General features: G+C 45.8%; 2 protein-coding genes across 2 annotated transcripts; both read right to left on the reverse strand.

Moving 5' to 3' along the window:
* Window positions 1-354: 354 nt before the first annotated feature.
* On the reverse strand, window positions 355-4,645 carry LOC306795426 (uncharacterized protein). The gene is made up of 7 exons (XM_079293935.1): window positions 4,547-4,645; window positions 3,590-3,792; window positions 3,401-3,502; window positions 3,178-3,273; window positions 2,761-2,871; window positions 2,531-2,654; window positions 355-2,442 (listed from the first exon to the last, which is right to left on the reverse strand). The coding sequence occupies exons 1-7, from the start codon at window positions 4,572-4,574 to the stop codon at window positions 500-502; spliced, it is 2,607 nt and encodes an 868-aa protein (XP_079150061.1). The 5' UTR covers window positions 4,575-4,645; the 3' UTR covers window positions 355-499.
* Window positions 4,646-5,785: 1,140 nt separating this feature from the next.
* Window positions 5,786-11,725, reverse strand: kdelr2b (KDEL endoplasmic reticulum protein retention receptor 2b). Its single transcript, XM_079292927.1, has 5 exons — window positions 11,473-11,725; window positions 9,803-9,903; window positions 9,420-9,578; window positions 8,545-8,797; window positions 5,786-6,737 (listed from the first exon to the last, which is right to left on the reverse strand). Exons 1-5 carry the CDS (start codon window positions 11,561-11,563, stop codon window positions 6,703-6,705), a joined length of 639 nt encoding a protein of 212 aa, XP_079149053.1. The 5' UTR covers window positions 11,564-11,725; the 3' UTR covers window positions 5,786-6,702.
* Between the last annotated feature and the right edge of the window lie 208 nt (window positions 11,726-11,933).

Consider the following 11,933-nt stretch of genomic DNA (forward strand, 5'->3'; position numbering starts at 1 on the left):
GTTACATTTATCCTTACATGACAAAGTTTGGAAATATTTCAGAAAAGTAAATGGAGAAGTACCCACCCCACTGCTGGACTTTTTACATGTGATTAACTTTCTTTTATACAACATTGTGATTTTTAGATTACCAAATAAAAATACACTTATGCCAAAGTAAAAGCAAATCAAACTGTTAGAAATGAACGACAAATACAAAACAGACTCAATTGTCAAATAATACAAATTACAGTCAACATGATTCAATGGCGTGCAGACATTTTGTTCAGAGATATATATATATATATATATATATATATATATATATATATATATATATATATATATATATATATATATATATATACGCGCGTTTCTCTCAGGTTTGTTTGATACGGCTTTTAGAAAATATTATGTCTCAATACAAACCTGCTTCAAAATGTCAATGGTTCGAACAGTGAATTCTCTACATGTCAATTTTGTCCGACCGCTGTTTAACGAAGCATTCCTTCCATGCGGGTTAATGCGTTACAAATGCGTGCACACGTGTTTTGTGTCTTTGCATGCTGTAGCGCTTGGGGAAAGCCTTGCCACAGAAATTACAAACAAACGGCTTCTCCCCCGAGTGTACTTTAGCGTGTGCGTTGAGATAACACACTTTTATAAAGCCCTTTCCACAGACGTCACATTCATACGGTCTGTCTGTGGTGTGGCGCACAAGCACGTGCCTCTTCACTTCAGGAGCTGACCTGAAGCACTTGTCACACTCGGGCACGGTGCACTTGAAAGGCCTCTCGCCCGTGTGGATCAATTTATGTCTCGCGATTGTCGACGCGGAGACCATCTTTCCGCAGTACGGACACGGGTGACGGAACAACTCGCACAAGTGTTTGGCCTTCTGGTGTTTCTTCAGGGCCCCTTTCTCCTTGAAGGACTTCTCGCACTCGGTGCAAGAATACTCCTTCTCGTTCCGAGACTCGCCGTGGATGAAATTCAAGTGCCGCAGCAGGTTGGACCTCTGGGAGAACGTCTTGCCGCACTCTGCGCACAGGTAGGGCCTCTCTCTGGTGTGGACCCTCTCATGGGAGGTGAGATCCGCGTCGCATTTGAACCTCAGGCAGCACAGGGCGCACTGGAACGGCAGGTGGCCCGTGTGCTTCCACTCGTGCGCGATCAAAGTGCGCAGCTTGGCTACGACTTTGGGGCAATAGTTGCATTTGAACGGCCTCCTGATTTGGTGGACGTTCTCGCAGTGCCTGAGCAAGGGCTTGAACAGAGCGAAGGTCTCCTCGCAGCGGTTGCACTGAAACAGGGTGTGGGAGGCCTTGTGCCTGGCCAGCGTCGCCGCGTCCCGCAGCACCTTCCTGCACACGCCACAGTAGAGTGCATTGTGGGTCCGTTTGTGCCCTTCCAGTGAAACCTTGTGCCCGAAAGCCTCGCCGCACTCGTCACATTTGAAAAGATTCTCGGCTTCTCCCGGCTTGGCCGGATCCGCCTGCTGCTGAGCGTGCTCGAAGCAGGTCCTGTTCAAGTGCAGCCTCAACGAAGAGAAGAGCTTGAACCTGCTGTCGCACCGGGGGCAGGCGTAACCACCGGTGGGGAAGTGGGTTTTCATGTGGGTCCCCAGGCTCGTGCTCATGTGCTCATTGCAGATGATACACTGGACTTTCCGAGTCTTTTTGGGAGCGCCGGCTTTGACGTCGGAGATGCCCGGCTTTCTGCTGGCAGCTGTTACCTTTTTAGGACCCGCGAAGGAAGGGTCCTCGTTGGAATCACCTTCAGTAGAACTTCTGACGGGAGTCACAAACGGAGGCTCGTCACCCGAGTAGTTGGACCACGATTCGGCCATACTCAGACCGCTGCAAGAGTCCTCATCAGAGTAGTAAGACCACGAGTCGTCACTGCAATCGTCGATGGGAGCCATGTACGAGGAGTCGACTTTGCCGAAGCTGCTCGACTCCTCAGAGATGTGTACGAGAGTCCTATTGGAGGGTTTTGTTTTCCTGGAAGCCGACTTGTAGGCAGGGAGGGCCTCTTCACAAAGAGCTCTCTTCTCCTCCAACAGAATCTTTTTCATCCTCAGGCCTCTCTTTCGTCTGGCAGGGAGGGTCCGCGGCGGCATGTCCAGTCTTTTTAGCTGAACACGGCACTGTTTGAGAAACCGAGGAGCCTTCTCCGCTTGGCGTTTAACACGCCCTGCGTTTTCTTCATGTCCCGTAACACCTCCCAAAGGCACCCCTGTTACACTTTCCCCAGCAGTCACACTCGTCTCATCCACCTTCATCCCACACGTATGACCCTCTGCGGTTGTGTCGTGAGACAATGTCAAAGATCCCTTCTCCAAATCAGATGTACATGATAGTTTACGATCCAAGATGTGGGCTGGTGATTTATCGGTCTCAGTTCTTTCTTCAATGGCGAGTTTGAGAGCTGAAATAATGCAGGTGCCATCCAAGGAACCATCTGAAAAGAGAAAAACAAAAAAAACAGGAGTCATTCATATTTCATAATCAGAGTGTATTGACAGGAATAGGTAACTGTAGAGGCTTGCCATTGTGATCCAGTTGGCTGAAGTCTTTGTGATACTGCAGCAGGGTTTTGAGCTCCTCACGTCGACACACAGAGTCCATACAGTCCTCAAGAACCGACGACACCTCGCCAAACATGGAGGAAATCTGGAGAAAATGAAAGGAAAGGTGAAAAAACAACAAACAAACACAAAATTTCAGGCAACATCAACTGTTTCCAGCACAACATCATGTTGATCTCTTCTTTTTGTACCTGTTGGAACGTTTGAAGAGGAAGAAACTGTTCGAGTCTGGACAGAAACATCCACATCAAGGCTTTGAGCGCGTCATCATATGTGGGACCAAACTCTTCGGGGAAAACTTTCTGGAAGACACGGCGCGTCTTATATTTAGGAGAACTCTCGGAAAAACTACAATGACTGGATTCATTGACGAATTAGAAATAGAAGATTTCAGAGAAAGACACACGATGCAAGGGGAGTCAATGTAGAGAGACACGTTCATTCAATATACATTACAGAGTCACAATAGGTGTATATTGTTGTCATACATGAACAATAACGCAAGGCCTGCTCGACAAGTCTGTTGGTTTCAAATAAAGTGAATCTGGAGGCCTGTCAGCTCCTTCTTTATAAACAGAACATGTTGGAGGTGCAACACTAACACTGACCTGAAAGAAGTGTTCCCTTTCGTCACGATTCTTCAGCAAGTTCTTGACTAGATCCACAAATTTGGAGTGTGGCACTTTCATATTTGCCGCACCGCCCTGTATAAAACGACATGGGCATTTAAAAAAAAAGAGGAAATGAGTCGACTACATTGTCAGTGCGCGGCTATTTTTAAAAAGACACCTTTATCCGATTTCTTACAAGGCAACGTCCCTTTGAACTCACCTCTATCACCCACGCCTCGATCAGCATCTGCACTCTGTCCAGGTGTGGCTGAACAAGCCCAAAGTCGGCAGTAGCTTCGACCTGACATAACTCCAGGATCAGCTAAAAATACACAAAAAAAACAAATTCACAGCAGTTCCTACAGCAATAATTAAGAGTGGTTGATAATTGACGACTGCTCCTCCTCACCCGTGCTCTGAGGCCCAGGATAAGTTGGGCCCTCTGGTGCGGGGTGAGTAGCTCTGGAACGATGTCTGTCACCACGGAAACAAACTCCTCCAGCATCCCATAATCGGCCACGACTTTCTGCTGGATGGTCTGCCAGATCGCCGCCGAGACCAGCCGAATAGGTGGGACCAGGAGGCGCAGAGCGCAGAGGGGGAGAGGGCTGCCTGAATGTAAACAACAAGGGGTTATGTGACCACAAGGGCCATCTTCATTTACTATGAATTCATCTCACCTTCACATGCTTTTGTTGTGCCACGTGGTTGAATCCGCTTAATAAATGGAATGAAAGAGGAATGTCTGGGTTCTGTTCCAGCAGTAAGACAACCTCATTCAAAATCCCTTTGACATTTGTAACAATGCTTAAAGAACAAAAAACACACAGCGCTTACATATGAAACTGGCACTTCCACTTATTTTAGTAATACGTTCAACCTGTCACTTCAACTTCCTTCAGCACTTCAACTTTAAAGATAATCCCATTCCCTTTCATATCTTTAGATATTATTACTACAGCAACATTTCAACATGTTCGTTTCCAGCTGTATGAGAGCAGTGCAGGTCACGAGCTACCCACTGGGGCACGCTCACATGCACTAAAAGCACGCGCGGGTGACCCGGATGTGTCAACAAAGCAAGGACAAGCTGGGATGACAACACACAGAGGGAGAGTGACGGGAGACTTTACTCCGCAGTGTCTTTAGTTACACAACAGAAGATAGTGGTTCGCTTCTACATTAATGCTCTGAATGTCGTGTATGGCTGCCGTTAGCTAAAAAGGATGAATTGATGTGGATGTCTGCTCGGCAACGCAGTTAATTAAATCATTCCAACAGTTAGGTTAGCTAGCTAACTTAAGCCTACATTAGCTATACGCTAAACTAGTGTCTCCAGTACATTACATGGTGAATAGTTACTCACAATTACCCTTTGGTATAAAATCTGCCATTCCGTTTATCCACCGCACTCAGCTACTATGAATTCTGTGTCAGCAATAAAATGTTACATTTACTGGAGAAGTCCTCTCCCTCTCAGTTTAGACGAGGAAGCTGTTATAAAGATATGGTCCGACGGAGATCTCGTTCCGGGTTGCCCGAGGTCGAAGGTTCCCACCCAGCGCAGGTCGTGTAAACTGTACAGTCCACGAGAAGGACGGTGGTGAGGGAGAAGGTGGTGAAGATGAAACAGGGAGGGAGGATACAGCTAGAGAACATTAGATGGTAGATGAGGATGGAGGACAAAATGACAATACGGATGAGACATCACAAATAATCTGAGAAATGCATTGCTAAGTGTGTTATGATTTTTTTCTTTGACAGAATTAAAGAAAACAAAGAAACTCAAAAATAAAACATTTAAAGATATATACACATATCTAATAGTCAATAAATGAGACCAAATAAACATTAAGGCAGACTCAACAGGCCCTCTCATTCTTTTCATTTCCTCTCATCAGCAAAACAAACAGAACTAAGCCAACCTTTAATGTTAAACTCAGTTATAAGTAGGCTACGATTATCAGAACAACAGGAACATCCCGGCTCTCTCATGTGCCTCAAAGACTGCAGATATAAAAAAGACTGGAAGAACATCATTTTTCAAATCTAATAAAATCACCTGACCCAGTATACCATATATATATATATACACACTGCATATATACATTTTAAGCCGTTTATGGCTAGAGGAAGCCAGACTTATGTACTACTGCTCAAGGCAAGAGGCTATATGAGCAGCTACTAGCATGGGACACCTGACTCTCCGTGGTTGAGTTGCATGGTAGGTAATGCACAGCCAGGTCTCGACAAAGAAGAGAAATATGTGATGAAATAAATTTAAAAAAAATACAATCTCTCCGGTTCTCTTCTCCATCGAGAGCTGCGACGCTGAATCGGTGGAGCACTCTTTTAACATCACTGTAACCACAGCATTGACACAAATGTTTCCCATAAAGTCTTTATTTGTGGTGGCAACATCATGCAAAAGCTGTAGTAAGAAACTCAAAGGAAACTTGGAATGGTGGGTAAAAACTAAAATAGAAGCAGACGCGTCACGAGAACTATTTCAGCTTAACAGCGTTTGTAGAGCTGTGCTCATCTCAGACGGAGATTTCATTCTACTGTCAAAGTACGCACAACAACCACGGCCTCTGTTGATTGGAAACCAGGAAGTAAGATAAAAACGACTACATCTGCGTGTAAAATTAAAATAAAGGACTTTACCACCGTGATGTTTCACATACAACACATTACCAGCAAAGACATACTTAAGACATATAGATATATCTATATAGTGTCCTCACTGGGTAATAGAAGGGGTGTTGAAATGAAGAAAGCCATTTTCAATTTCCAACCCTTTACTTCCATTCACACAAAGCAACTGATACCGGTGTATTTTGAAGGCTTTAGAAGAAAACATGGCTCTGCGGGAAAGAGTTAAATGTTGTACATTGAAACTAAAACAGACCGTCTTTATTCATGGCAATGCAGAGTGGTCAAAAATAGAAAAGCAAAACATGAAGAATTTGACCACCAAAATTATGAGGATTCGACAAATTCCTCCCCAAATAGATTCAGGAAAAAAACAACGCACATTTATTTCGATTGCAAATACTATTACAAACGCTTGAGTCGATAATATCCCACCACAAGAAGTCCACTTCACTATCATACAACGCCAAATCAGAGGCAATTTTACATCTTCAGCTCTTTTTCACCAATGTGTCAAATCTTCAGCGTACACATTTTTCTGTAGAAAAAAATCGTGTTTTTTTTTTTGTTTGTTTTTTTCTTCCTTTATACAGATTATTAAAAAAAAGTTAAGGCAAGATGCATCAAACAGAAACCCGAAAGGCCACGGAGCAGCCTCTGCAGTGTGTTCTGATCCCGCTGATTCTGGATCAGAAGAAGGCTCAGCCAGCAGCTCCCGATCGCTCTCTGTCTCAGGCATCTTACACTGACGGGAGGGGAAGAGGAGGAAGTGGTGGTGGGGAGGGTGGGGGTCAGAGGTGTCCACTACCTCTCCTCCTCCCCTCAGATCCCCCTCTACGAGTCTCCCAAAGCACTCCTCTTTGGCACTTAAGCCGGCAGACTCAGCTTCTTTCCTTTCAGCACTGAAACGAGACAACATGACGGCATTCATAAGAGCAAGAAAACAGCCTCATCGGTTCATACTAGGATTTGCATATTTTCTCGCTGCACGCAGTTATGGTGTTATGTGCCTAGAACTAGAGACTCTTTATTACATGACAATGCTCTGCCTATGAGCAATTCAACCAAAGAATGACGTTTCTTTCACGCTTTTCATTTGAAGAGATAAGACTACAGTTTTTCACAAAAAGTGTAGAAGGACTGTTTTGTGTTATAGAACAGTTATTAATAACCCGGTCTTAACTGGACCGTTTCTGGAAAGAGGCGGAGCTGTTGTGAAGCTGGGAACAGAACATATGAAATTCCAGTCAGTATTTAATATTAATACTTGACTGTCTGGCAGGTCTGGGGCCATATTAAAGGACCAGTGTGTGAGATTTAGCAGCATCCAGTGGTGACCATCAAGAGCAAACTGAATTGCATCAGGGCTGTGTTTCATCCACTATTGTTCGGTTCTGAATGCTGGAGAAGGACACAAGATCTCAACAGACTATCAACCTTCCACACCAAGAGTTTAAGGCGAATACTTCACATTTTCAAATGAAGAACTGTATGACAAATGCCAACAAGAATGCATGGAGACCATCCTAATGAGAAGATGAGACGGATAGGACATGTGTGGGGAAAAGACCCTGCTGATATTTCAAGAACAGCCTCACATTGGACACCAGAAGGGAAAAGAAAAAGAGGCCGACCAAGAAACACACGGAGAAGAACTGTGGAGAAGGAGATGCAGAGCCTCAACCTCTCATGGGGCGCCATCCAGCGACTGGAAGGGAAGACTTCAGTTGCTGCCCTACATGCCAGGAGGCATAAAGGGCGATGATGATGATGATGAGTGGTGGAGACTGCAAGCAACAACATACCCCGACACTCACCCCCCCTCTTTCCAAGCGTGTCTGAGACCCACGGTGGTCCTCATGAAGGTTTATTTGTGTCTTCATTACGCAAATCAGGAACCTACGAGTTGAGTTTGGCTGCAGCGGTGAATGCTGCTGAATGAGCCAGGAGTTTCTATTGGTGGGTTTAAAAACCCACCAATAAAAACAAATAAATTCAGCAATAGAATTAATTTGAAATAAATCTAAATAATGGTTCTAGAGCAGCAACAGTAATGTTTACAACAGCAAAGTTATGAATATCTCACTGGAAACTAATCTAAAATGTCAATAAAATAAATCACATTCCTGAGTGATGTTAATAAATGACAATAATCGTCAATGAAGAACACAGACATCAGATGGTATCAGCCAATCCTCTCCTCATCCTGTCCTCTCAGCCAGCAGAGAAGTTTACCAGAACAAACGAAGATGAACAGACTCTCAAAGACCTGTGCGTGCGTCAGCACAGCGGAGGCGGACGAGAGACTGCGGATAGAGCCGACTGATTGAGGTTTCACTTTCGCTTACATGTTGGTGCTTGTTGAAGCGTAGTTGTCGACAACCGTTTTCTTCACTTCAGTGTCTCTGCATGCTGACTTACTTCAACGTGTGTGTGTGTGTGTGTGCGCGCATGCCAGTAACGTCGGGGCTTTCCAATCTTCCAGTCTATAATAATTTAGCACTGGAGTTCCTGTTAGAGCCAGTGTGCTGTTTGTCTGTAGAAATAAACAGCTATATATCTAAGCTAATGGAAATATAACCACTTAGTTTTAGGTGATTGTACACTAATGACAACATCGTTATGAATTGTATTGCTTGATACCTAACCGACTACCAGAGCAAATGAGAAACACTTATAAAAATGAAACCCGAACGCAGCGGCACTCACCTTTCGTTACATACAAATAGAAGAAGTCGCAGTAGAGGATGGTCTGTACCACCCCAGCGACGATGGCGATCATGTCAAAGAACCCCTCGAAGTAGAACCTCCATATCCAGTTGATGAGGTAGAGGGCTCTGTAGAGTCCCAGGAAGAACAGGTAGTGGGTGGTGATGGTCTCTGCCTCGCCCGTCTTGCTGATCATGAAAAGCTGCGGCAGGATGGCCACCGACTCCAAGTAGATGGAGAACGTCCACAGAATCTGGAACAAGCAGAGGGGGAGACGGAGGGTTGGTGGGAACAATAATCATGGGAGGTAGATGTCTGAGATATGTGGCGACTGAATTCAAATACATTTGGTTTAACGAACTTCACCACTGAGTGGAAGGTGAGACAGAGACAGACAGAGACAGAGACACAGACAGAGACACACAGAGAGAGAGAGACAGACAGAGAGTCAGAGACCGAGAGACAGAGAGGGGGAGACAGACAGAGTTTGCCCTTCAGGTCTTTCTGCAAGAAATAGTGTTTACATGTTGCCTCATCTGTGATTTTCAGCTCACCTCTTTTCTTGGCTTCAAATCCAAAATGTTATATTTGCGCAGTTTTTAGTTTTCTTTGAGACTAACTGTCGTGTAAATGGACTGTACTTGTATAGCGCTTTTCTAGTCTTCCGACCACTCAAAGCTTTAACACTACATGTCATCATTCGCCCTTTCATGCACTAGAGCCGGGGATCGAACCGCTGATCCTCTTATTGAAGGACGACCTGCTCTACCACTGAGTCGCCCGTTTCTAGACTCCTCACTCCAAAAAAAAAGCACAAACATGCGCATCCTCCTGCCTCTACAGAAATTACATTGTGTCTGCACAGTATTGCTGACCTCCAGGGGAGAGAAGTCGTGGTTAACCAGGAAAGCCAGGCCGCCGACGGGGACGACCAGGAACTCCACTCTGAACGTGTCGTGGTTCCCGTCATAAGTCGCCTTGAACTTGGCGTAGATCAGGTACACGGTGGCGTACGCGCACCCGATGTAGATGACCTGAAAGACACGGACCGAGCACGACAGGTAAGACAATCACTTCACCCAGTGCGTACTGAACAGTCACGAATAGAAATGGAGCAACGACGTCACACAAGTCCACGACATCTTACACAGCCATCCTTTAGCAAACACAGGCGCGTCGGCTTGGTGTACGAGTCAAGCCACGACACACAGAGTTCAGCTGCAGGATAAGAGAGTGAGCGAACGTGCGAGTGTTTCACCTTCATGGTGGTGTTGTAGAAAGAGATGAAGGCGGTGAGCAGGTCCAGGTAGCGAGTGGTGAACAGCAAGGCAAACAAGACCTGACTCTTTCCAGAAATACCTGTGGGGAGACCGCAGAGGGCATTCAAACATGGTTACGTCTGACAAATAGGTTTATTACAATATATATACACTCCTGCATACAACCCCACCCTAAGCATTAAGAGCAGTGGGCTGCTGTAACACACCTGGGGAGCAACTTGGAGTTCAGCGTCTCACTCAAAGACATGTCCACATACGGTCAGGAGGAGTCGGGGGGGGGGGGGGGTTCTGTATACCAACCTTGTGGTTAAAAGGGACGACCCGCTCTACCCACTGAGCCACAGCCACCCCATTTATATCTGACCTGACGGCATTTAAACATACTCTTGTTTGCTTGTGTTTTCAAAAGGTAGCGGCCAGAGCTCACAACACACAAAATGACATTTGGTTTTGATGGGCTTAAACTACTAGCAATGGCATTTTAAAGCAAACAGCAACATCTCTATTTACTCACTTCAAAACCACAAACCTCACACACTGCGCCGCAGTTCTCAAGTACTTTCTAACAACATACACCTGTTCACTTTCTGTTTCACTAGCATGTAAGGGTAGTTTTAGCTACTTTAGTTCAGGAGCTTGGATATTACAAAGTCACACTGTAGCCCCTCGAATAAGCAGCACGTATTGTAGGTTTGAGGAAGTCTATCTGAGGGCAACTCCCCAGTCTTCATCCTCACCTGCACTTGTCCCAAGCCTCTCTGTGTATCTAGTGTTGACAACACGCTTCATTCATTCATTCATTCACACTAACTGTCAGACTGGGATGGGGGGACATGACAGTCTACTTATAATAGATCAGATATGCAGCAGTTTAGATCACTGAAACTTGAACAAGATTGACCTGCAGGTATCTGGTTTAACCTCAAGCAAACAGCAGCAGTGACATAACTCGGATGTGGACTGTGTCTTGCAGTGATACGACCCTAACCTTTGACCATCGGAGGAGCAGCAGGACAACACAGCAAAGTCCCACCGTGATAACGCACCGTACGATCATTTAGCAAACCTCTATTCAGTCACTGACTTTGCATCTCCAATCTGTGAGCTGTCGGTGCTGCCACGTCAGAGAGGTCGCACTGGGCTAACCCAACGTATGGGAAGAACAGGGGGCGCCGTGAAACTAGTACGGCCCCCCCCCCCCCCCCTGACAATTGAAAGGACGAGGCCCAACATGCCAAACTAACAACTGGTGGCCCTCTGGGGCCCCCTTGTCCCTGCGGGGCCCGCTGCACTGTCAGGGCTAACGTTAGCTAGCAAGGCAACTGCTGCTAGCTAACGTTAGCTAGCACTTTAAGAATGGCGTTACGTATTTTCGTCCCAACATGAGTATTTATCAAGTTTCACGTCGCACCATGGTTCGCCGTGGTCGTGACAGGGAGTGTCAGAAATGATGGCTAGCTGACGTCAGTGTTACTAGCCAGCTGGCTAACGCTAGCCGAGAACTGGCTAACGAGCTCCGTCTAACGTGACAGGAGAAGAAGTTTCACAGAAGATACTTTTTTTCCTCGTCTAGTTAAGACGACAAGACGCCTTCTGTGCAAAACGGGAGGTCGTACAAACTGTAAAGGTACACGACGGACTTACTTACCGGCACAGGACCTGGTTTTCCATATTTTTAGCAGCAGGATGATGATGGCTGCTAGGTGGGAGAGATCCCCGGTTAGCCTGAAAACGTTCATGTTTGTGGAAGCTCCAGCAGAGGTAACCCGATTCAAGACTCTATGAAGAGCTCGGTTTGTCTGCGGTAACGATTAATTAGCGATCTGGCGGTGTTGAATGACACCGTGACACTAAAATAGCCTGTTTCTGGCTTCAGAAGATGGGAAAATGGCGAGCAAAGCGCGACGTGGCTCGGGGACGTGGCCAAGACAACGGTACCCAATGCAAGACGTGAACGCGTTCGTTCGCTCAGCCAATCAGAAGAGAGGGATGCACAGTTTGCATAAATTATGCTGCATGAATGCTGCCTCCAAGCTCTGTGGAAAATACAGTAAATATGAGCTTCCTCTTTCAGTTCTAGGTTGCACACGTACAAGGAAATGCACCAGG

Source organism: Melanostigma gelatinosum (assembly GCF_949748355.1).
Source record: "Melanostigma gelatinosum genome assembly, chromosome: 21".
Classification (NCBI taxonomy): domain Eukaryota; kingdom Metazoa; phylum Chordata; class Actinopteri; order Perciformes; family Zoarcidae; genus Melanostigma; species Melanostigma gelatinosum.